The 25,561-nt window shown below is 39.0% G+C and overlaps 1 protein-coding gene across 1 annotated transcript in view; it reads right to left on the bottom strand.

Annotated features, from left to right (window-relative positions):
- SLC9A4 (solute carrier family 9 member A4) overlaps nucleotides 1–25,487 on the bottom strand; it is a 40,934-nt gene extending 15,447 nt beyond the window's left edge. The window contains 8 exon segments of the mRNA XM_005013443.6: nucleotides 2,012–2,173; nucleotides 4,970–5,040; nucleotides 6,424–6,510; nucleotides 7,208–7,410; nucleotides 11,212–11,429; nucleotides 14,019–14,278; nucleotides 20,166–20,629; nucleotides 23,766–25,487. Coding sequence (XP_005013500.4) covers nucleotides 2,012–2,173; nucleotides 4,970–5,040; nucleotides 6,424–6,510; nucleotides 7,208–7,410; nucleotides 11,212–11,429; nucleotides 14,019–14,278; nucleotides 20,166–20,629; nucleotides 23,766–24,030 — 1,730 coding nt within the window. The 5' untranslated portion in view covers nucleotides 24,031–25,487.
- Nucleotides 25,488–25,561: the final 74 nt, after the last annotated feature.

The raw sequence follows: 25,561 nt of genomic DNA, 5'->3' as shown, positions 1-25,561 counted from the left end.
AACCATAAAAACACAGTTTTGATAATATTTGCTTGTCTGTGCTTTTGTCTTCAAAATTCTTATTTCTAAGGTTAATATTCTCCAAGCCATCATAACATAATGTTCTATTTTCGTTTACATGTGGATTTTTTGTTGCATGGCCTGTGGACAAATTTCTACAATCTGCCCTGGAAATGCTTAGTGCATATTGAACACCCACTCCACCTGCAGGACTCCCACCGGCATGAATGCAATTTCTGAGCACAGAGTTTATCCACGGTGATGGACATCCACCTTGATTGTTATAGAGTATTTCCCCTCATGTCCCTAAATGTTGTAAAGTGATCAGAAATGCTGATGAGTTTTTTTTTACTACTATAGCACCACAAATATTGCTAAACATGATATAGATTGGAATATAATTTCAAATCTCCATTGCTTATGGCCAGATTTTTGTATGCTGACTGAGGATAGCTTAGTTATAAGCAAGCTCAGTGAGAAAAATCAAATCATTTATGCATGCTTCCATTAAGAAACATTTTAGTCTTTAGCAGATTTACTTAATCACTCAGGAGAATGGAGTTATAAGAACTGCTGCATTGTCTCAGACCAAAGACACAACTATCTCACTATCCTGTCTCCTCCAGGGTTCCTCAGTGGACACCTACCGAAGAACAGAGCTGTGAAAACTTGTATTTTCCTAACACTCTCACAGCCTCCAAGGATCAGAAAGGTTCTGAGTCACTTTTTTTTTTTTTTTAAAGGTGACATTTTATTTTTAAAAAGTCTGTCTCGAGAGGAAAATCTGTAAATGAGAGGCTGATGCACAGTGGAATTTTATTACAGTTTAAAGTAAAGATGGCAAAATCTAGTCTGTCATATTCTATTTATTATAGAATATTTTTCAGTCTAAATGCTTATCTCGGGAGAGAATTTTTGAACCACTCTAAAGCAATTTGTCTTATTTTCTTTTTCTCTCAAGAAAAGAAGAGGAAAGTGGTTTGTTTGCCATAGACTGTCTACCAGCCTTTCACATTTACTCTTGGCTCAGAGCAGTTAAGGGAATACAGCAGACAGAAAGGAGCCTGACAGACATGCAATCTCTTTTAATATCATCCATTCAGCAAAGAACAACTTAGAAAGAAAAGAGCTAGGTCTTACGCTGCAAGCTGACATCAGTTTCAAGAAAGCAGATGAATTTTGATGTGATTATGCCTAACAGTTTCAAGAGAGATTTTAGTTTAAATTCCTGTTGTTATTTGAACTTTCTGGTGTGGGGTGAAAGAAGCAGTCAGTAAAGAAAATATGCTGGGCCTTGCCAGAGGCTGCTGCAAAATAGAAAGGACATACACTTTGGGAGAACTAGCATTCATTTAGCACACTATTGAGAAACTAGACAACTGCATTGGTGTAAATTCCTCATTTTCCATACTGAAAATCCAAGGTAAGGTTTAGAAAGTGTTCTCTATAATCCTTTCTGTCTTTTTTTATTTTCTTCTCTGAAACCATGTTCTGACCAAAGTGGGTATGAAAGTATAAAAATATAGCAGAATGATTTGAGGGACAGGAACCTGAAATAGCAAAAACTGCAAATGCTAGAAGGAAAACTGTTCTCTTCTCATTGGGATATTGGAGTCAAGACCTTTTCTCTAGCCTCGCCTTCAGTTCTCTTACCAGCTGGCAGTGATGAATAAAACGCATCGGTCAGCACACTGAAGGCTACTGTCCCCTCAAACCACTGCTGTGATTCAAAACAGTGAGAGTGGCCTTTACACCTGACTTGTGTTTCTTCTGAATTGCCCATCACTTAAAAATAAATAAATAAATAAATAAAAAGTAATTTTCAATCTGTCAGCAAAGAGCCAATGTACAAATATGAGTGCCAGCCCAAAACAACACATTCCCATGACTTTTTTTTTCCCCCCATACTTTTTTTGTTAAAATCACAAAATCCTTTGGGTGTTGCCTGATTTTTATTGCCTTCCGTCCTATCCCACTCAGCTCCACAAAAGATGAAGAGGTCAGTACTCACTGTAAAGAAGCTGTGGATGATTTTGAAATTTCCATGGCATTCTCAGCCATCTCTATGGCCAGTTTTATCTCCATCTTTTTGTATAATGACACAAGGCTGGATTTGGGTTGATGCTCCCGAATTAAAATTTTCTTCAAATACTTATTGTCAAACTTCTTAAATCTGCAAAAGAGAAGTTAAAAACGAAGTGTAAAGAAGTGAAATGTGTTTTTATTTCTGTGGGTCAAGCTGATCTTCATTCAAATGTGCACATCTATAATTCACCAGTGGAAACTGTATCCAAATTAAAGGCACCTGTGGACTCCTGAAGAACAAGTGAACAGAAACCTTTAGGGGGACATTTGGCATGGTCTGGTGGTCCACAGAGATTGTAAAGCCCACTGGACAAAAGAAAGAAACAATCTGCAATCAAAGCAAAGAAGAGGACTGGATATGTGTTTATATAACACTGCCACATTTGTAAGAAAAGAATATGGCCAGTCTCCATGCTTTCATACAAATGTTTTATTCTAATAGGGCATAACAGCAGCAGCTGCTCTTACAGTAATCCTGGCCTATTCAGCCAGCCACCAATAATGCTTCAAATGGCCCAGTAGTTACAGTAGTTTGGGCGCATTATGTTGCTGATAATTTTGAATCCCAACAATTAGGCTGGATAAAATATACTTCTTTGTATTCTGAATGACAGAGAAATTGAATGGACCACAAAATACTATGTGCACGCATGCTGCAGATTGTAAAGTATCTCTGATGTATGACATAATTTGAATGTGAATGTATGTGTGTGCTTTGGAACAGGTATCTACTTTCAGGCAGATGTTTAGCAGAACAGCAGATCTTCTTACAAGTTTCTTTCAAAGGAACAGTTTACCACAGCAAGATAATGATTTCCACAATGCTAAGAAAAGCAATAGAATTTTGTACATTTTCTCTTAACATGACTGGTCTTCATTCTTCCTCAAGTAATAGAGAGAGGTACATTAATGTTTTGGTTGGGATTGAAGCTCTTTATATATATATATATATATATATATATATATATAATTATTTTCAGAAATCAACCTGAAGTGTCATCACTAAGGTAATTAATTGTGATACACATATGCTAAGCATTTTTGAAGTTACACAGGAAAGTCTAGGGAATACTTTTTAATACAATCTTCTTACATTATTTTTTTTTACATATATGCCATTGGAATCTGCCCGTGAACAGAAACATTACATTTATGAAAAAAATAAATAAAAATGGAAAAATGTCTCTTATCAAAGCATTTGCGTAGATGTGAGATAAGTGGAAATAATATTTTATCTTACTGAAATTGGAAATGCTGTTATTTCAATTAAATTACTGCTCTAAGAGGGATTTGTTTAGCTTATTGACTGCACAGGCAGTGGTGTTGCCCCAGTGGCTGCTCTAAAGCTATCTATCTCTACTGTGAGAGCCAAGAAGGCATTAGAAGGCATTTAGTTTCTAGGTCCAGGTAAGCGCCCTAGATACACCAGCATACCCTGTAGAAATGAGAACTGGATACAGACCAACCTTCTTCCCACTCCTAATTTTTGATTTTTATAAGGAGAAACCTAGTCATGAAGGGAACTTCCACATGTCACAGCAAACACCCAGTCTAGATTACTGGGGTTCAGTGCTGAGTGGTGAGCTGGAGGTCTCAGACACAGAAGTCTAGGCATGATCTTAGGGATAACACTTAGTCCATAGCATCAGAATATGATGTCTGTGGAAAAGATTAGTCTATCTTCACAACATTAACATGTTGAGATGGAGGCCAACATGATTGCAGAGTGCCCTTCTGGAAGAAGGCAGCTTAGAATCCCAGGTTGATTTCTTCTGAGCAATGCCTGAAAGATCCACGAAACTTGACAATATCACCTCATCCTGCTTATAGAAGACAGCACTGGTCCTGTATTTTAGGGCTACTAAGATGATTAGAGGACTGGAGCACCTGCCATATTATGACAGGCTGAGAGAGCTGGGCCTGTTTAGCCTGGAAAAGAGAAGACTGAGGAGACACCTCATCAATGTGTACAAATATCTGAAGGGAGGGTGCCAAGAGGATGGAGCCAGTCTCTTCTCAGTTGTGCCCTGCACCAGGATGAGAGACAACAGGCACAAACTGAAGCACAGAAGGTTCTGGCTCAATATGAGAGGGCATTTCTTTACTGTGAGGGTGACAGAGCACTGGCAGAGGTTACCCAGAGAGGTTGTGGATTCTCCTTCTCTGGAGATATTCAAACCCCTCCTGGATGCCATCCTGTGTAATGTGCTCTAGGTGATCCTGCTTATCAGGCTGGTAGGACTTAGAGGTTCCTTCCAATCTTAGCCATTTGGGGATTCTGTGATTCTGTGATTTCCTGAGTGAAGACCAGAATGAAAGTATCTGCCTGTGCTACTCGATATTTAAATGCCAACATTTCCTCCACTATTTTTTTTTTTTTAATTTTGAATATAACTAATTACAAAGATTTGTAAGGAAAAATTAGTAATTCTATAATCTGTACTCACCTACAAGGGATTGTATTTGTCTTGGAGGCTTATAGAGAAAGACAGTGAAGCACTGACACCATACACATCTTCCATTCCAAATCTCAACCTAAAGGAACACTGCCACAGACCAAAGATTTATGCCAAAGCTATATGCATAGTCTGATGCCTGCAGCATGAATTTATCTGCTACGTTTTTTTCTTTCAGAAGGCTCATTTTATCCCTGTTTGTGCAGAAGCAATTTAGCAGACAATATATGGGCACTGCAATCCCAAGAGATAGCAATTACTCAGGAGTTCACTTTTTAAAAAGAGATATTGCACACGTCCCCAATATTTTCATGCTATTTTAGCCTCATGGGGCACAAGATGGATTTCTTATTCTATTTACCTTTTGTATTTTACATCACAGATGATAGGTTATTTTATTATAATAGTCTGCAGTAAGAGATGCTTACTTATCTCTCAGCTGATAATGACTCCAATGTCCACATACGTCTTCAATACCAGCCTTGAAGTGATCCATCAACTGGAGAAACAAACACGGAAGAAATTTAAGTGGCCATTATGAGAAAATAATGTCACCACAAATATGCAACTGTTGATAGGATTTTCTCTTTTTTTTTTTTCCTTTTTCTTTCTTTCTTTCTTTCATTCTTTTTTTTTTATATATTTTTTAAATGGGAAGGGTGAGTTAATTCTGAAAATAACTACATTTTTCTAAAAATCAAGGCAAATATCCATCCCACTGTGCTTGGCTGCAGTGGCAATATTTTGATTGAGGTGGCAGTTCTGTCTGATATCATCTCACCATCACTTAACAAAATATAAAACTGAGTAAAGGGCTGTACACAGTGGAAAACAATACTGAGCATCTAAATTGCATGGTCCTTTTTGTCTACTGAGACCAAAACCAAAATTATTGGATATGCCACCTAGGTCTTCTTTCTGTATGTGTGACATCCCTCTGCATGTGTGGGGCCAGGTACTCCACACTTTAGCCCTTGCCATGACCTGCAAATTCCCTGAGGATTTTGTATATTGTCATGAGAATGGCAAGTTCATCACTGCTAAGTATCAGAATTTTCAGTCATCTTCTGTCCATTTCTAGCATTACGGAAACAGACAGAAAATGACCAGTTCCTCCATATGTATAGCTGTAAGTGGTGCTTTTGAACAATTACCATTCAAAGCTAAATGCAAAGGTTGGAATAGCAAGAATCAAATTCAATTCAAATTCAAATCAGTTGAGATGCTCTGGTTTTGCTAATGGTTTTTGAATGTGTTTAATTTTAAGGCATGATCATTTTGTTAATTTCAGATATATTCCCTAGAGTAAAAATAAAAGTGTATGCATATTTTGCCTAGTGTTGCTAAGTTATTTTGAGCAGTTTTCTATTATTTTATACATAGGTAACTTGAGAGCTAAAGCAAATGTTTGAAAGGGAAAAAGACTGTTATTCAGAATTAAATTTGCAGACCAATGATTCAACCCTTTTCACTTCACCAAAACATGATTAAGACTTTTAAGGTGTCAATGTGTTTATAATCAATCAAAAGATGGCAACAAAGGTATCTAACAAATCTGTCTGGAAAGGATGATAAATGCATTTTGTAAATGCTGCTTTTATGTACCTGTCCCACCATGGTCACAAGTATCCAGATATAAGAGTCCTGCTATGCCATGTCAGTTACAGTACAGTATTATTATAATGTGACAGTCACTATGAATACAAATGAACTATCACATTTTAGAATATTATGCCTAGATTTCCCTCTAAATGTTCTAAAAAGCATAAGAAGCCCAAATTCAGTAAATACCAGGGCTACCAAATGCCTCCTTTAATCCATCTCTTTCTGAACACCCTACCTTTTCTTTTTAGGCTACTACTTACTGGTATCAAAAACTTACTCTCATGTGAATTTCTTCATTGATGGACTCCTTTTTGTTGGTCTTTTTAACATCTAGATATCTGACCAATGGTCCAATTGTGATTCCCTGCATTTGGAACAGTAAGTTGAAGTGTTAATAATATCTCAAAAATTAAAGCAGAAAACAAGAAAGCGGATTTCATTTTAATCACTCAGAAAAGCTGTCTTAGGATAATGATCGGTTACAACAGGAGAGGATTAAAACTCAAAAACAAAAACTAAAAAATGTGTACCTATATTTTAATCAAGACTGTGTTTATCAACATGTTTTAACCACATAAAGTAACTGACTCATTGCCAACTTTCACCAAAACAGCATTCAGTTGGAAGAAGGCATTGTCTTTGTGAGGTCCTTATGGTCTTGAAAACTCTTACTTCTATATTTTCAGAATTAAGCATTTTGGTTTGGTTTGATTTGGCTTGGTTCTTTTTTTTGTTTTGTTTTTCATGTAGAAACTATTTTCAGCTGTTCCCGATTCTCTATTGCACTACTAGAGAATCTAGCATTTAAAAAAAGGGAAATAGAAACAAAACTGGTTTTATGAAAACATTCCGATGGGATCTAAATGCCTAACCACTATTATGCTGAGGTGCATAGTGCTCTGTGGACACCCAAGAGTATCTGAGTTATTTGTAGGGGAAAATAAAGAGTACGGGACATCCAGAAGATCCAGTTCCTCCTTGTGCAGCAGTGTAAACCAAGTGGAATGACCTGGTCACCTTGGTTTTGTGAAAGCTATACATTAAGCAATACATCCACTTACCTGGATGAATACTGTAAAGTATATAACTACAAGTGTAGCAGTAATGAACAAATTTTTCCTTGGAAAGAGGTTCACTGGGAGCAAGAACGCAAGAGAGAAGCTGCTGGCTCCTCGAAGACCACTGTAGGAAATAATGAGTTGGTCTTTCACAGTGAAGGGATACGTTCGGAACTTGTTACTGATATAGAAGAGAGCAAATACGCCTAAGAAGGCAAAACAAACAAACAAACAAACCCCAATTGTTATTAAGAAAGCAGAAAAAGAAAATATTCAAAGCAAAACAAAGCATGTTTTGTCTCAGGCAGCAGTTGACAGACCTTTCTTTTCAATTTTTGGTTCTTGTAGCTTCTCTTTGACCAAATACTTAATCTTTGTGTGAAAAAGTCCTAGAAAAGTGTGTGTTTATTAACTGCTTCAAGTTTTAAATTCTCATATGGGTTTAGAAGTGTGATTAGGGGAAAAGATTTACTTCCTGTCTTTATGTTGCACTTCTCTGAAGTGTTCTGGACACAAAAAAAAAAAAAAAACACTAGATGAGAGTTTTTTCCTGTGCCTTCCCTTGCAATGTTTCCTGCTTTCACAGTGTCTGCCCAAAGTGTTTGAACAATTCTTTACCAACAAATCCTGTGGATAGGTTCACTGAAAGGCAGAGTAATAACATTTTAATTTTTAATCCTCTGGCTTTCTGTCTCTGTAATTCTCTGTTTATTTCTCAGATTTCATTTTGCTTTCAATAAACGTCAATAAAAGTTAAAATTCATCAGACAGCCTGTGGCTATGTAAGGATTGGTGGTTTTTTTATCCTATGATTTGTGTGTGATTTGTGTGGAAACTTATATTGCTAAAGTAAGTATTGAAAAATCATGATAATTACTGGTGTTATTTTACTCTGTATTCACTGATAAATTTAGTGAATTATTTTGGGTAAGTTTAGCAGCACTAGCTTTAGATATGTATGGTAGTTTAACATTGATGGGCAGCTAAGCACCACAACACCAAATCTCTCATTGCCTCTCCTCAGAAGGACAGGGGGAGAAAATATAATGAAAACAAAAGCAAACTTGTGGGTTGAGATAAGGACAGGAAGATCACTCACAGTTACTGTTATGGGCAAAACAGACTCAGCACAGGGAGATTAATGAAATGTATTGCTTATTGCCCTCAGACTCGAGCAGTGCAAAGATAAAAGGAAACTACAAACACCTTTCCCACATCCACCCTCGTCTACCTCCTCCCCCCAAGCAGCAAAGGGGTATGGGGAATGGGGGCTGTGGTCAGTCCCTAAAGCTTCGTCTCCACCACTCCTTCACAGTCACTCTCTGCCCCTGCTCCATGTGGGGTCCCTCCCACGGGATGCCGTCCTTCCCAAACTGATCCTGTGGGGGCTGCCCACAGGCAGCAGCTCTTCAACAACTGCTCCCACATGGCTCCGTACCACGGGGTCCATCCCCAGGAGCAAACTGCTCCAGCACGGGTCCCCTATGGGCAGTGTCTCCCCCCAAACTCCTGCTCCTGCGTGAGCTCGACGGGCTGCAGCTCCAGCTCAGGGCCTACTCCTGCAGGGGCTCCTCCACAGGCTGCAGCATGGAGATCTGCTCCATGTGGGACTCATTGGCTGCAGGGGGACAGCCTGCTCCAACAGGGCCTCTCCACAAGTCGCACAGGAACTGCTGCTTTGTGCCTGGAGCACCTCCTGCCCTCCTTCTGAATTGACTTTGGTGCCTGCAGGGTGGCTTCTCTCACATTGTCTCACTCCTGTCTCCCATCTGCTGTTGCACAACAGGTTTTTCTCTTTCTTAAATATGATTCCAAAGAGTCACAACCAGAATCACATATTGTCTTGGCTCTGGCCAGCAGCGGGTCCCTTTTGGAGCCATCTGGAGCTGGCCCTGTTCTGACATGGGGCAGCTGCTGGGCTCTGCTCACAGAGGCCACCCCTGGAGCACCTCCCAGTACAAAACCCTGGCTGCATAAACCAATACATTATGCTAGATAATCAACTACTCAGACCGAAACTGTGTTATGTGTCACCCTCAAACCAATTCTTTTTACCTTATTCAAGCTTCAGAGAAAATGATGCAATCATTTTAGCAAACAAGTTCAGGGGAAATATTTTGACCATCCTCTAGAAAACTCTTGCACTCCCTTTGGTGTTTGAGAGACAAAGGGGCATGTAACAGCAAAGTGGTTTTACACACAGAAGATTTTTTATCTCTTTTTTGGAAGGTTATTCCTATATGGACTCCAAAAGGAAGCCTTTTAAAGACATACAGGGCACTGTTGGCCCAGGGTTAGCAAGGAAATATTTAATCATTGCCTTCTTGCTTTCAAACCCACAACAATCACATCACCTTTACAGTTGAGTAATTGTGTCATCACTATATAACAGAACTGTTCCAATGCGCCAGAGCTACCTGAGAGATTTAAGAAATAGCACCTTAACCTCAGCTCTTTGATGCCTATGCTTAGTTGGTCCCAAACTCAGAGTATTGCATGTTGGAAGTGACCGTTGGAGGTCATCTAGAACAAACTCCTACTCAAAGGAGATCTAATCAAATCAGGTTGCTCAGAGCACTAATCAAGTCTTGAGTACCTTCAAGGTTGTAGAGTTGTGCTGCTGTTGTAATATTGGATCACTCTCATGTTAAATGGGTTCCTACTATCTAATTAGAATTTCCCATATTCTACCTTGTGTCTGTAACCTCTTATCTTACTGATGTGCACCTCTGAGAAGAGTCTGGCTTCATCTTCTCTCTGTTCTCTGATCAGGCTTTATCTTCTCTCTACCCTCTGATCAAGTACTTGTAGACAGCAATAAGGTTTTCTGTGAGCTCTCTCTTTTTCAGGCTGAGCTCTCTCAGGCTCTCCTTGTATATCCAGTGCTCTAGGTCCTGACCAGTTTGGTGACCTCTTGCACTTCCTCCAGAACCTCCATATCTTTCCTTTAACAGGGAGCCAAGAACTGGACACACCGGATACTCTCACCAGTGCTGAACAGATGGGAAGAAACACTTCTTTGGGCCTGCTGGCTACACACTTGCTAGTGTAGCCCAGGATGCCGTTGGCCTATTTTGTCACAAAGGCACATTTTTGACTTGTGAAAAGCATATTCCACAGCTGGTTCTTCAATCACCTGCATCAAGAAATTGTCTTCAACATTTTTCAGAAATCTCCTGGATGTCTCGTACATAGCCATACTGCCCTTCCAACACATATCGGGGTAGTCGAAGTCTCTCATGAGTAGTGGGGCCTGTGACTGTGATACTTTCTACAGAGCATAAAATATGGTTCATCTGCCTCCTTCTGTTGATCAGGAGAGCTGCAGTAAACATCTGTCAAAACATCAGCTGTACTGGTCTGTCCTCTGATCCTTAAGCACAAACTCTCTGCCGATTCCTCACATTTGCCAAGGGAACTCCATACGTTCAATACACACCTTCACATAAAGCATAATTCCTCCTCTGTGCCTTCCTATCCTCTCTCTCCCAACTTTTCATTTTCTGCTGACCCATCCTGGACATTAGGAGAAGATGAGAAATTGTGTCCCACATATAGTCTGACGTCCTCTAGGCACTCCTGGCACAGGACCTTTAGTATTATAGACCCAGGACCAGAAGCATGCTTATATACATTTATTATCCAATTAGAAAGCTAATTACAGAATGCAATTAAATTATTAAGTCCACTTACCCAAGAGCATATAGTTAACTAAGATATCTGCTTCTATATAGGCGTAATCATGGTAATATTTTAATTTTGCTTAAAGTTTTCCGTTCTTGCTTAATCATAAAGCCTGCACTTGGAGACTGGCATTAAGATTTGTTTGAGTTTGTTTTTTCCTCTTTTTCTGCACATGGGTATTTATGAAATTAAGTTGACTGTAATGCATGCCTAGGAAATTCGTTATTAAACCGGTTATACCAGTCTGCACAGGCTTTACTAACATACCTTTGCACAAAAAGTTTTCCCTCAGAGATGTAGCTTGCCCACAAAAGCTGACTTACTCAGTGCTCGCCAAATGAGGCAGAAAAGCAGAGTGAAGCAAATGAAGGCCCAGTTCCACTCGTGGTTTTTTCCCACTGTAGACACTCCCATGAATACAAAAATCAGGGTCTCACTGACGCTGCCCAGCATCTTCATGAAGTATTTTATTGTCGTATAGGAATTCTGAGAAACGTTCTCCTCCACGTATTTCTTCATAGTCACTGCACATGCTGTCATGCTATACCAGGCAAAACATCACAGATCAGTTACAAACAGTTTTTTAAATTATTATTTTTAATTTTATTTTATTTAAGAACAGCTTTTGCCTTCATTACCTGCACTCTCCATCACTGACTTTTAACCTTCCTAATATCATATAGCATTTTACTTCTTCAGTAACACTAGCTATTTCAGTGAGAGCATCTTAATGCAGCACTGTGAACCAATTTTGTATACAGGAAAAAGGAAGCAAATCAGTCAGCCTCCCTGGGGAGGAAGTGAGGGTATCATATTCCTGTTCAAAGTCCATTTTATTTTGAATGTCTAACACACAACCACCACACAACAAATATTTGAGTCTCAAACAAAGGGCGGTCAATTTCGTACCAGCCTGTGGATAGATCAGTTAGAGGGACATAACCTGCCTGTCAGTGATCTTCTGCTTCAAGATGATGGTGGGAGAATATGGTGGTAGTCCTCTACATTGACCAAAGCCCCCACTGGCTCCCTTCCAGCTGGGTGGCAGATCAGCAGGACCATATTAAGCTTCAGAAATTCCCATCCCAAAGAAACCCACTGTGGGGAAAATTAATTACCCTACAGATGTGTCCTTCACCCCTTTTAGTTGCTCACGGTGTGAGGGATACTCCTAAGGAAGGAAAAGAATCTTTTTCCACATCTTTGCTGTTAATCAAGACTAGAGCCTGCTTCAGAGGTATTGGCCACGATCCAGCACAGATGCTGGTCACATTCATACTGAGCAGTAGTCTTCAAACAGGACTACTGAAGATGGTTTCTCTTATCCCCTTTATTTTCCACAGTAGTATGTAGATAGATTCAGTGCTATGGTAGTAATATATTCCATCATCTGTCTAGTTTCTGTTGATACTCTTTTAGTCTTTAGGGGCTTCTTGGGATTATATTTTTCTGAACTTGTGAATTCAGAGAATGTTGACTGCTCGTTAAATAAACCTTCATCTAGTTTCTGCTCATTTAATTTCCACTGAAGAAATCTCAAGGGTATTCTGGTAGAAATGAGACATTTAGCAGGTCCAAGAACACTTTAAGACAATGTCATTAAGCATTAAAGTTTAATACTGTTGACTTTCAAAGACACACGCATAATAGACTTTCATGATCCAAGTGACAAATGAATGAATTCCTCAATAATTCAGAAGGGTGACAATAAGTTCCCATCCCTAAAACAAGTAATAATTTCCTCAATGAAGCAGTAAGAATAATGAATCCCAATTATATTAACATTTTTTATTACTAATAATTTCAATACTCTAATGAAAATAAAAAGTAAGAGGAATAAAGAGCTACATAGTCATGTGTAACAAATAGGCAGGGAAGCATTATTCTGGGCAATACAGGTAGAAAAGGGTCCATGTAGTATTTGTGATCATTATACAGGTGGTCTAACCCTGCTCATCTAAAGTCACCAGTCACCTTAAGGCAAGTGTGCTGGAGATGCAAAACAAAGCCTAAGATTCAATTCTGTTGTCTAATTGCCCAGAGAAACGTATTTCCTACCTAAATACTTATTTAATATGGTTAAATATTCCAAACTAACTTCCCAGAGCAATCCTGCAAAGGTTGCTTGTACAAAGCCAGTTGTGCTGTACAGCTAACCAAACCAGAGTTTGACAAGTAGACATGAGCAAATGTACCTGTCTGGAAAGCAACAGCTACACACTTTAATTTATTAAATTTTAACTGGTTTGTTCTCAATGTGTAAGTAAGAGTTTTCTGGAGATCTCTCTCCTCTGGGAGCACCAAAGCCTGTGAGGCCTCACTGGCTTGTGAGCTCAGAGCCAATGCAAGCCACACCAGCTCCTGCCGCCCACCAGCTGGGCAGCCCACAGCACTAGCTGGAGCATTTGCCACCTCACCGGGTATACTTTCTTTATACTTCACCCTTCTGAGAGGTTGTTAGGTGCAGGATCTTTTCCTCTACCAGCAGTCTTTTCCTGATGTTTCTCACTTTTGTCTCCTATTCCTTCCTTTCTCTTCTTCTACTGATGTTGTTCTAGAGTAGTGTAATTCCAGTAAACTACATTAGAACTTATGTTCACAACTATACACAAAAGCAATAACTCTGACATTTTTAATTTTTTTACTGTTTCCACACCTTACTTTTTATCCCTATTGTAGTTTGGCGGTGATGATGCTTACCAATAAATGCAGACACACTGGTCTAGTACCAGTGGCATCAGATCATTCTCTCACTGAACTGGTTTACCAAAGGTAGCAGACTGCTCCTTCATGCCCCAAGGAACAGAAAACAGCCAGCTGGTGTCAGCACTGGTCACATTATACAAGTGCAACCTTTTTTTTTCTTTTTTTTTTTTCTGGCAGGCAAAAGTCTCCCCAAAACACCAGCACAGATATCCACTCCTCAGTACTACATTTATGCCTACACTGAGTATAGGATTGCTTTTCCTAATTATCGATCCACTTACAGACCCCTTAGAAGCCATTCACTGCAGGTCTCTAGGCCAGATGCTGAAAATGATGGTGTTACACTAGCCTCAAGCAAACAACCTCCATGAAAGGTTGCCTGTTCTCTCAAGAGTACATCCAAAAAGCCATAAGGAATACTCACGCCAAAATTCCTGAGATGTAAAGGGTTTCAGCAGACAAGTATGACAGGTAGCTGAACATGAAGACCAGCAAAGGTTCAATAGCAGAAACGTTGTGGGTGAATCGAGTCATGAGTGCTGAAACAAATCCAAAGACGATGCCAAACAGCATACCACCCAGCCCCACCACGAAGAAGCGAGCAAAGCCAGCAAGGATGTCGATGGATTCAATCTCTTCATACCTGTGCATCTGGGTGAAGGCGATGAAGATGTTATATAATACCTATGTGCAAAAATGAGGATATAGCAGTTATATTTCTTTCTGAAACTTGTAAATTTACACATTTTATACATACATATATGTGCATATACGTGTGTCAGATATTGCTTTGGACAGATCAGCAAAGTAGCAGTTTCAGGTTGCCTCTAGCTAGATAAATACAATTATTAAAGTTCTGTTATTAGTGTTAGAGTAGAAATCTTATTTAATCTAAGTTTTAATGAGTTGACTTATTGATACAATAATTATATCCTATCATGATTAACAATGAAAAATCTAGAGTGAATGGCTGTCACAACTGCATTTACACAAATATTCAAAGGAAGCTTTTCCAATCTGGCTGAAAAAGGTGCCAATCTGGCTCTACACCTCTTTACTTTTAACATTCTATTTTGGAGTTTCCCTCCATTTCCTTGCCCACCCTGTTCCCTATAAATCCTATGTTAATGTAGCATCAGTGTGTGAAGTTCATAGTCTCTCTAACCTCATACATGTATGTTTTCGGTTTCATGCCACTTAAACTCATTCCCAGGAATTCTGTGACTGTACTCTCAACTTCAAAGTAGGAACTAAAAGATATGGCACCATAAGGGGCTTAAAGACACTTCATACTTACATTCTGACTATAAAACCTGAAATGTCAAAAATAAAAAGAAAACAATGTTGTATTACATGACAGATTGAATTCACTATATATTATAAATTGGTCTGTAAAGATAATTTCATTTATTTTAGATCAGATAAGTTTACCAGACTTATATTATTAATAATTTCTCATTCAGAAATTCATGATGAAAAATCTTCAGTATGTTCCTCTTTCATCCATTATTTAAAAACTAATCCAAAGTCTCCATGGGAATGAAGGGAGTAGTGATAAAAATTTCTTAGAAGCTGCTGACAGTTGGTTGTCATTAAATCCTGACAGATTTATTTATAGGAAATGTCTAACATATGAAAGTCACCTTTCAGTTTTCAAGAGACTTTTAGGAACATCTAAAGACACCATTTCTCCATAGCTGTTGCACCAAAGTATATGTTCCACAACACAAAATAGAGAAAAATAATTTGTTTTATGTTTTTCTTTTGTCTATCTTCTTCATATAGTTAATTTCAGAAGAGTGTTAAGAAGATTAAAGCATATATTTGCAGGTAGAGGATTTAAGCTTATTAAAATAATAATTATTCCCCAGCTACTGTGCAATATTAAATTGCTGCTGGGAACATATAATCCTGAGCTCCAAAGTCTGTTCTCCAGGAGGCTCATTGATAATATTTCTGGGGGACAGACACAGTGCAATAAAATATTTCATGTGAAAGCATCCCAAAGTAAAACATCATAGATGTTTTTTTCTGGGTGAATATGTATGAAATTGGGTTCTTCAATGACACATAAGGAAAAGAGGGTTCATGTCTTCCCACAGCAAGCAAAATTTCTAGTACTTACCATGCAGTGTTTAATTACAAAGCCTGCTCTCTCTTTCCTCTTTCTTGCTGACTTCAATCTCTTTCTAAGACGTGATTCTTTATAAATGATATCAAGGTATTGATCCATGCTCACTTTTGAATAAGGCTATTTATCATCAGGAAATGATTTATTAAGTTTTTCTCTCTTTTTCTGCCTCCTGAAGTAGCTATATAACGTAAGAGAATTTGCACAATAATGGTAGCTATTGAAATACGATGCAATTTCCATCTTTTGTAATGTGATTTGTGGAAGTGAGCTGTTCTTCACAACAACATTGGACATCACACAAGTAAGACCCCAAGTAAATGTTGCTTAGCTAAGTTACTTTACAGTGTTTCCAGCACATGAGGTACTATAATTCTTTACAGAATCATAGAATAATAGAATAGTTTGGGTTGGAAGGGACATTAAAGCCTTTCTAGTTCCAGCCCCCTGCCATGGGCAGGGACACCTCCCACCAGACCAGGTTGGTCAAAGCCCCATCCAGCCTGGCCTTGAACACTTGCAGGGATGAGGCATCCACAGCTTCTCTGGGCAACCAGGGCCTCAACACCCTCATAGTAAAGGATTTGTTCCTTATATCTAATCTAAATCTCCCATGTTTTAGTTTAATTTCTTTTTTTTTAGTTTTGGTTTTAATTTGTCCTGTCCCTACATTCTCTGACAAAGAATCCCTTTCCAGCTTTCCTGCAGGCCCTCTTTATGTACTGGAAGGCCACTATATGGTCTCCTTGGAGCCTTCTCTCTCCAAGTTGAACAACCTCAACTACCTCAGCCTGTCTTCATAGGAGAGGTGCTCCAGCCACCTGATCATCCTCGTGGACTTCCTCTGGACTCTCTCCAATACTTCCATGTCCTTCTTGTGCTGGGGGCCCCAGAGCTGAATGCAGGGCTCCAGGTGGGTTCTCATGAGAGCAGAGTAGAGGGGGAGAATCACCTCCCTCAACCTGCTGGCCACAATACTTTTGATGCACCCTAAGATATTGTTGGCTTTCTCGGCTGCAAGCACACATTGCTAGCTCATGTCGAGTTTTCCATTAACCAACACCTCCAAGTTCTTCTCTTCAGTGCTTCTTTCAATCTGTTCTATGACAAGTCTTTGCTATTTATATGGAAAGGAAGCCTGAATCAGCTTGACGCCTTGGTTTGCTCACAAGGAAGGTATAGATTGATAGTTGGCCTCGTTTAACAAATTTGTGAATGTTATGTTTCAGTGCTTTTTCTTTTTTTTTTTTGGACGTGGCATTATCATGTAGTGGTGTGTCACTGGATGACTGATAGAGCCAGGGAGAGGAAGAGAGAGTGTGACACTGTTGCCCATAAAGTACCACCTCCTCTGGGCTGGGTTCCTTGCTTGAGCTGCTGTTTTGTCAGCCTACGTGACACATTGCATACAGTGTTCACATCAGAAACATTGGAAGAAAAGATTTTCAAGTGGCTACCTTAACCACCAACATAGACAGCTTGAAAACTTTCTTTTTTTCCCCTCTCTGGCCACATGATTTTTTTTATATTCTTAAGTTCAGTGGCAGGTGCAGAGAGTATCTCCATCCTTCTCCCTAATTCTCACACACCAAGTGGTCAAAGACTTCCCCAGAGACATCAGAGACATAAATTCAAGCCCCCTCAAATAGAGAAATTAATTTTACTTTGGTCTCCATTATGTAGGAGATTTCTTTAACTGTTCTGTGGCTGCATACAAGGAAGAGCTGACACCATTGGAGGAAATGGTCACTGCAGCTTCATTTGGAGTATGTTGTGGTATATAGGTGTTCTCAGAGTTTCTAAAATCAAGCCCCAGAGATGAAGTAGTCAGGGGAAATGTTTAGTTTTCTGATGCACACAGGTGCTCAGCTCCTTTCAAGATGGAAATGGTCTAGTCATAAGCAAGGACACAGCTTCACAATCTTGAAAGACTTAGCAGCAAGATCAGGGTTCTCCATTTGTGTTCAACATTTGAATGAAATCTGCACTGAATTTACCAATAACACTGTTTTGGATGGGGTTTTGAAATTGCACTAATGTTAAGATACACACTAGGACCAGTCCTGCTGCTATCTATGCAATGATACTGATGTAGACATTCTAATGATAAAAGTCTGCTCAGGAGAAGCTATTGGGAAAAGAAACAACAGGACCTGGAACCTTCTTGTTCCATTGACAGATATAGCCCATCTGTGGAGAATGAGAAAAGGTACAAATGGGTACAAAGGGTACAATTATCATCTTCTGTTCCAGTACCTTCAGTCAAAGGAATAGCTCCTAAATAAATGCTATAATTCTACAGTGAATTAGTTTAGGAATTTTTAATACCAAGATATTAAACTAAATACAGGAGAAGGGGAACTATTGTTGCCTCAGATATAACGTACAAGTTCAGCAAAAATCATACCTGTTTGTCCTGCTGGGAGAAAATGTTTAGCAGGCTGGAAAGAACCAGGGGATATTTGTATTCAAACAGTAGAAAATAATATGTATTTAATATATCTTGGTGATATTACCTTTTAAACACATTGAGTTAACTCAAAGGGAACTGTTAAGAGAGAAATAGTGAGGAAATGGTAAGATAAGACAGCTAAGGTAAACAGTTTTAAAGACTTTAAAATAGCAAGTGGAGTATTAGGGAGGAAAAAGCAACCTATCGGGATCCATCCACATGAGAAGTTCAGTCTTCTCTGACACAAAGTCAGGTAGAGACTTTGGAAACCTGCATGCCCAGAAAAACTCTGAGAGGTGGCTGATGCAGGGATGTGCCTGCAGCAGCTGACAAACTGATCGCAACATAGCTGCCGTGAGAAGAGACCAATGATGAGGTGCATGGGGCAATGGGAACTCACTCACAGCGATGTAGCAAGCCCTTTTATTTCTTTTGCTAACACCACCTTGTACTGTGGAGGAATGCCTAAATACCACTCGTTTTAAAGACTTTCTGGTACTGCAGATTTGTGCTGTAACAGGATCCTGACTGAAAGCTCGTGTAAATGCCATCATGACTAGGACCCACACTGTAAACACATGGGAACAAAAGGAAGACTGGGTAGAGAGCCAGTCAGAAAATTGACCAAACAAGTTCTTCCAGAGTGAGGAACAGGCATTAAGTTCTTAAGCAGATAGATAAATTGTGCATTATTTTGTTTGCTTGTTTGCTTTACCGCTGTAACACATTAGCAGTATGCATGCAAAGTTAAGTAACATTTGTCCTTTAATCAATAGCCCTACATTTCTGATTTACCAAGATACGGATTTATGATCGATAGGCTGTGAATTTACTGAAATTACTTTATTCCTTTTCCTTTTCACATTACTCATGAACTTCACTTCTCCCATGAAGCCTTTCAGCAGTGAACTCTGTACAGATTTAACAAGTGCAGGTTGTACTGTACCTCATATATAATAGTATCTGAATAGTTTTTGTGTGTTTTAGATTCCTGTGATTTAAATTCTGTAAAGATGCTATCTAGCAAAACTCCTTAACCTGCAGTTAACTTTCAGTGCCTGAAGAGTCCTTTTGATTTCTGTGCAATGAATTTCCTGTTTGAAATGTCTTGCTTGAAAAACATTCAAGTTCTAAGTGTCTTGGTCAAATGTGGCCCACAGCTAGAATTTCATGTGGCTCCAAGTTTTAGTATAACTATGCAGAAAATGATGAATATATTAGCAAAAGGACCTTTGTTAAAAAATAATAACAATTAAATAAATAAAAATAATAAAACAACAACAACAAAAAAACTCTTTTCCTATTAAAAAAATAATAAATCTATTTTTCCCAAGTATTTTTTCTGGACACTTGAGATGACACTTGATACCCAAAAGAGATGAACACTTGTCAGATGTCATGACGTCATTTTTTTACTGACAGAATTAGACTTATGTGAAGCAATTCATGGGTTTTGGAATTCCTGTCCAGGCCTCTGGGAAAAAATCTCAGCAGTAGATGGAGGAGGGATTGAGGCCACCAGAGATTGTCCATACTAGGCTTTTTTTTTTAATGAGTGCTCTCTAAGACATGGAATATTGAAAGGTCTCTTGTATTGCTACCCCTGCTGTCCTCAGTCCTTAGGGAATACATTTTTCTGTTTATTTGCTTGCACAATATCAAGTATGTTCCTAGGTCTTACACTGGTTCTACCAGCAAAATAAGCTTCTGTTTATCCATTCACCTCAGTGAATGCAAGAATAGGGTGTGTTTCCAATGTCTAATCAGAAGCAGTATCTCTTCCAGAAGCTCTAAACCAGCACGTTTTTGTAAGAGTTAATATAAAATGTAGTGTTTACATATATTAAAATTAGTTTGGGGTTGACAGTGGAATACATGATAAATAATGTGTCTAAGACTTCCACAGGGCTGCTCTTGCCCTGTGTCCGATAAACCTACAAGCTATAAGGGCCCTAAGAGAGAAAGACAAGGAATGGAAAGAAACTCACCACAGTTATGCCATCATTTAGCAATGACTCTCCAAAAATCATCATATAAAGCTGCTCATTAACAGAGGCTTCTTCAAAAACTTCCAGAGCTGCCACAGGATCCACAGCCGAAATCATGCTGCCAAAGAGCAGGTTCTGCAGCAGGTTCAGGTCAGTCAGGCCAAAGGCTTCAATTTGGCACACACCATAGAGGGAGAGACCAATCCCAAATGAGTTCAGCAGAGATCCCAGCACAGACCACCACAGAATGGACCCAAAGTTTTCAAAAAATGGGCGAGTTGGCATGAAATAGCCCTCTTCCAGGACAATAGGTGGAAGCAGATACAAGAAGTAAATACTTGTGTTCATCACTGGTGGGGATTTGTGATCGGTACCAAAGATGATCGCTCCAACCAGTGCTCCGATGGCAATCAGGATGCAGCTTTCGGGCATGAGTCTTGGTAATCGGTGGTAGAGATGGAAACCTTAAACAAAACATTGGGGTATTACTCAAGTTTAAATTAACCTGGTGTTAGACATGTTTTGCCTGCTTTTGAATACTTAGTCTGCAGATGGCCAGGTTCTGCTCTTAGGATTGCAGTTGTAATTGTACAGACAGTGCCATTCCCTTCAAAATGAAACATGACTTCTGTCATTACAAGAAAGGAAGAGTTTGGCCACAAATCTCTTTTTATCCCCCTTCCTAGCTGTCAATTTCTGAACAAGTGTGCTTCAGTCTAAGCTTCATTACTAGAAACGTAAAAGCATCTTCAAAAAGACACTGCGCAAATTGGAAATAGTATATTCTTAAAATTTCTTCAAGTATCCTTGCTGAACAACAGCTGCTACCACCAAGCCTCTGGGGCACAGTATGTCCTGCCATCTCAAAGAGCCTCTAGATCCCTGGCCATGTGTTCAAAGGCTGCTCCCACCAATGCTGAGGAGGATTCCTGGCTGCAGAGCTACTGCTGGATTTAGACTGACCAGGAACCTGGAGAAGCCCAAGGCAGCAAAACGGATGCCAAGGTCTGTTCAGCCCTTTTCAATTCCAGAAGTCCCCTGAAGCATTTCACAGACTCCAGATGACCCACAGACTGAGGAAGTGAATACTCATGAATACCACAATATACAAAGTAGCTCAGTAATCAACAGGAACCAAGCCACAGCTGCATAACACTTTCTACAAGCTGATTAACCTAGCTTTTCTGGGAATTGTTTTTTCTACATAAAGTAAACAGCACTCTGTAAAGAACCTGATGAGTTTAGTGAAACAAAACCACGGGTAACAGCAGAGCTGAAAGAACTACTGACAGCCATCAAATAACAGAAAATAAAGGATCCCTATTTTTTTTCCTCACTAAAAGTAAAGCTTCAGGCCACACTACAAATGAAGTGAGCTAAAGTCTTTTCCACTCAGAAAAGTTTATCTTGCATGTTTACAGCCAAATTCTCTTTTCTACTCAAGAAAAGAAAAAAAAAAAAAAGTCATATTTAAACTGCCTGTGGGAACAACAGCTGGCCAGAAAGAGTGGCATTTAGCATATAAAAGTCATCATGTGAATCTCCTCTTAGCTACCTTGATGTCCTACTACTGTGTGTTCATATAATCCTTCACAGTTGACATGAATATTGATACCAATACTGAGATAACATCTAATAGTAGCTCATCTAGTTGCTATATCAGGAACTGTATAATCATATTGTGAATGAGAGATGCCTCATCTAGAAATGTAGGGAGTTGCTCAGAGTTTACGAGAATGAGAATAAGACAAATACACCCATAAATAGGCAAACAGCTTTAGATGGCCCTGCCTTAGCCAGGGGTTTGGACCAGATGACCTCCAGAGGTACCTTCCAACTTCAGCCATTCCATGATTCTGTGTGAAATCCAGTGCCTCTGTTTCCATAGCTGAAGCTAGATCAACTTTCATCCCATAACTCTAGCAGTTAATGACATAACTGCATTTCTGTGATGTTAGACTTATCCATGCTCAAAAGTAAAGGAAAAGAAAAACATTCTTTTGAATTTTAAAATTATTTATTTGGGAGACTGTGTTTTTTACAAAAAAAAAAAAAAAAAAAAAAAAAAAAAAAAAAGCTATAATCATAACACTACTTATCTTCTATTTTAATTTAAAGAAAATAAATAAAAATCATGTTCAAGTCTTCTGTCAGTTTTGCAGAATAAGGGAATTATTTCTCCTTTCAAGATGACAGAAATGTTTCCTACCTTGAAATTCTGAAATCCAAAAAGGAGATTAAACTTGAAGGTGACATTGAAAAAAATATAAAAATTTGAAAGTCTTCTTCCATGGGCAGCCAGATTATTCAAACTAATTCTTAAATTTGAAGTCAATAGCTCCAAAATTTTCAACAACAAAAACGTTTGTTGGAAAATTCCCAGCAAAACAAGTCTGGCTGGGAGGTGTCATAAAATTCTAAAGTTACCTTATTTCTTGCTTGGAACAAGAATATAGAGGAGATGTGCCTTATAGCAATTCCTGTGCTTTTGCAGCTGGTGAATAAAGAAATTAGTCATGCTCACCGCTAACACAGTCTGCTGATGCAATAACAACAAACCTGATTTGGAAAAAAAAATAAATAATATATATATATATATATATATTATTACTCTAACAGTGAAGATATTTGTTTGTAGGATTTGGACTCAAACCGTCATCTACTGTGAAACTTGTGAATCATGGTCAGTCGCGATGATATTTAATAATTGTGTGACTATGACATGAAAATAGTACATCTTTTGTCCACCTCCAGAAAATCATCAGTACCACCTACCAGCCTATTTTACAGCAATGTTTGAAAATCCCATTGAACTTCAAAGGGGCAGGGAAATCACGTGTATGTAGCTATTCATGTTACTGCCATCTTATTCGTTTATTTCATATTGCTGCAGTAGTTCTGAAAGGTCAAATCCAAGTTAAGCCCAGCCATATAGATGCAGAAGACACATGGTAAGCCATTTTTGCTGTATTAATTGCCATCTCTACATCTCCATGAGTTGTCTCACTTCATTCAAATACCTACACAGAGCCCCCATAAAAGCTAGATGTATTGGTATATCTTCAAAAGGCCTTTTAATGCCTCCAATGACCTACGCTTCTCAGACTGACTCTTTCCTCTGATATTACCTTCTGAGCAACTTTAAACAGCAACCATTTAAAACTAAGAATCATAGGGAAATTTTTCCTATTATTCACATGACAGAAGAGTTCTTCCCACTTTCCTCTTCCCCAAAGTAAGTACGCCTGAAGTTTCAGTCATCGTTTTTTTGATTTCTACAGCTGTGTCGGATTGTATAGTCTTATATCTTATGATATTTAATGAACGGAACAAAGAATAGACAGCACTGTGTGGAGAACATCTATTGCAACTCATTAACTTAGACAACCCAAGAGAAGGCTAGAGGTCATATATTTACTTAAATAAGTTGGAAGCATTCAGAAGGTGAAATTTTGTCATTGTCAAAGTAATGATCTGTTCTTTCCAGAATGGATAAAAACAATCCTAGGCACAAAAAAAAATGCACGCAGGGTACTTGGTTACATGGTATGTTTTTAAACTTTTGCCAACAAAGAACCCAAGATACCATTTTTTACTTACCTATTTTTGCAAGAGAAGCAAGGAGTATCCAAAGAGTAACTTCATAGGGAATTTGCACATAGTTATAGTCCACGGTGAAAACTTGTAACCTCTTCTCTTGTAGAGAACCAACAGCATCCTCATGGCCAGGTTCATAGTGAGGCAACAAACTACTGCTCGACTTGGGCTCATCTAAATAAGCAGCAGCAGGAGGGCATAGCAGAGTCAACAGCAGCAACAGCAGCCAATTCAAAAGCTTTGCGTGTGTGAGTGCAGGAGAGCCCATTTCTAGAGTTGTGACCCTCCTTTATTACAGTTGTAGCGTATGTTGTGTTCGTGAAGGAATGCAGTACTCACACCTGTCGATTCACACTTCTAATAGACACAGCCACTTCTTCCTCAGGACTGCTTCATTTTCCTGTTAGAGGTAATTTAAAAAACCCTCATGTGCCTGCGCTGTTCCTTGTGTTACAGATGGACGTGAAGTTTTTATGAAGATACCAGTTCTGCAGGTTCCTCAGACCCGAATAAACCCCAGACAGCATCACTATGTTAAAGTGTAAAGTCCTTCCCAGCTACATCATTTTTCCAGCTATTCTGACTTATTTTTATTTTCCCCAATTAAAAAAAAAAAAAAAAAAAAGTGCATCAGTGTGCATCTTTCAGGCAGTAAGCACAGCACAAGTAAATAGTATCAGTAGGTAGGAGAGGCTCCATACCTTCCTCTCCTGCCTTCACTCACCGTCTGCCTCCCCAGAGCAGCTGGCACCTCAGGTACCACACTTGGCACTGCTCACTGCTCCTGTCTCACCTTGTAACAAAACCATTTGGTGTGCAAATAAATGTACTCCCAACGGTTTACAGTAGGGACATCTGGTGGAGGACTAAGCAAATTACGTTCTCATTTAGAATTTTTTTCTCTCTCTTAAATGCACGTATTTAAGTTAACACATAACAAATTTTGTTCTAAAAAAAAAAAAAAAAAAAAGAAAGAGGAAGATGTGAGTCAGATCACATGCCTAAAACTGTATGCTGACTACTCTTGTGTTTAAAATTTGTTTTAACCATGCTAGCAAGGCATATACTGGACAACCACATTATCCTCCTCCAGCAAGACACTTGTCATTATGGAACATTTTTAAAAGGTCAGTACCTCCTCCAGAAAAGCTATCATGTTTAGTGTTAGGCTAACAAAGCATACAAGCACAGTAGTGCCGAGTAAAAGCTGCTAAAGCCTGCGCTGCTTACATTAGAAGTGAGAAAATTTCATGTACTGCAAAAATTTCATTACTCCTTTTACACCCACTGATCTGATTGTGTTGGAAAACAATGATGAATCTCCCTGAATCTCCCAGGCCGTCGGGTTACCTCTACATTAGCATGCTCTGCAACCTAGTGAGAACAGAGATGAACCCTAAAGCAACCAGTGCCGAGGACTCTGCATCCGCACCTCGTGTTTGGGAAGGGATTTCTTTAAACTAGATCTCAGCTGGTTCCACAGGTCAAAGGTTCCCTCATAGGTGGACAACTCCACTTGATTTTTTTGTGGAAAAGGATCCAGTTTGTGCACTCTAAAATGCTCTGAAGTACAAAGCAAAAAGCAAAAGGCAATGAGTGGTGGCAACTGGGAAATTTGCTTCAAAAGCTTATCATGATCTGAACTAAAACCCCAATGCAGATACAGCTGCAATGTCAAAATTTTCTCCAGTGCAGCCAGTGATACTGGTTGATGCTTTATCTCTATGAGAGGCACTATCTTCTGCTTCTGCCCCAAAGTACCACCAACAGTCCTCCTGAAAGCTTTGAACCCAATACAA

This window comes from Anas platyrhynchos, chromosome 1 (assembly GCF_047663525.1).
Source record: "Anas platyrhynchos isolate ZD024472 breed Pekin duck chromosome 1, IASCAAS_PekinDuck_T2T, whole genome shotgun sequence".
Taxonomy (NCBI): domain Eukaryota; kingdom Metazoa; phylum Chordata; class Aves; order Anseriformes; family Anatidae; genus Anas; species Anas platyrhynchos.
This window is presented reverse-complemented; position numbering and strand designations above follow the sequence as displayed.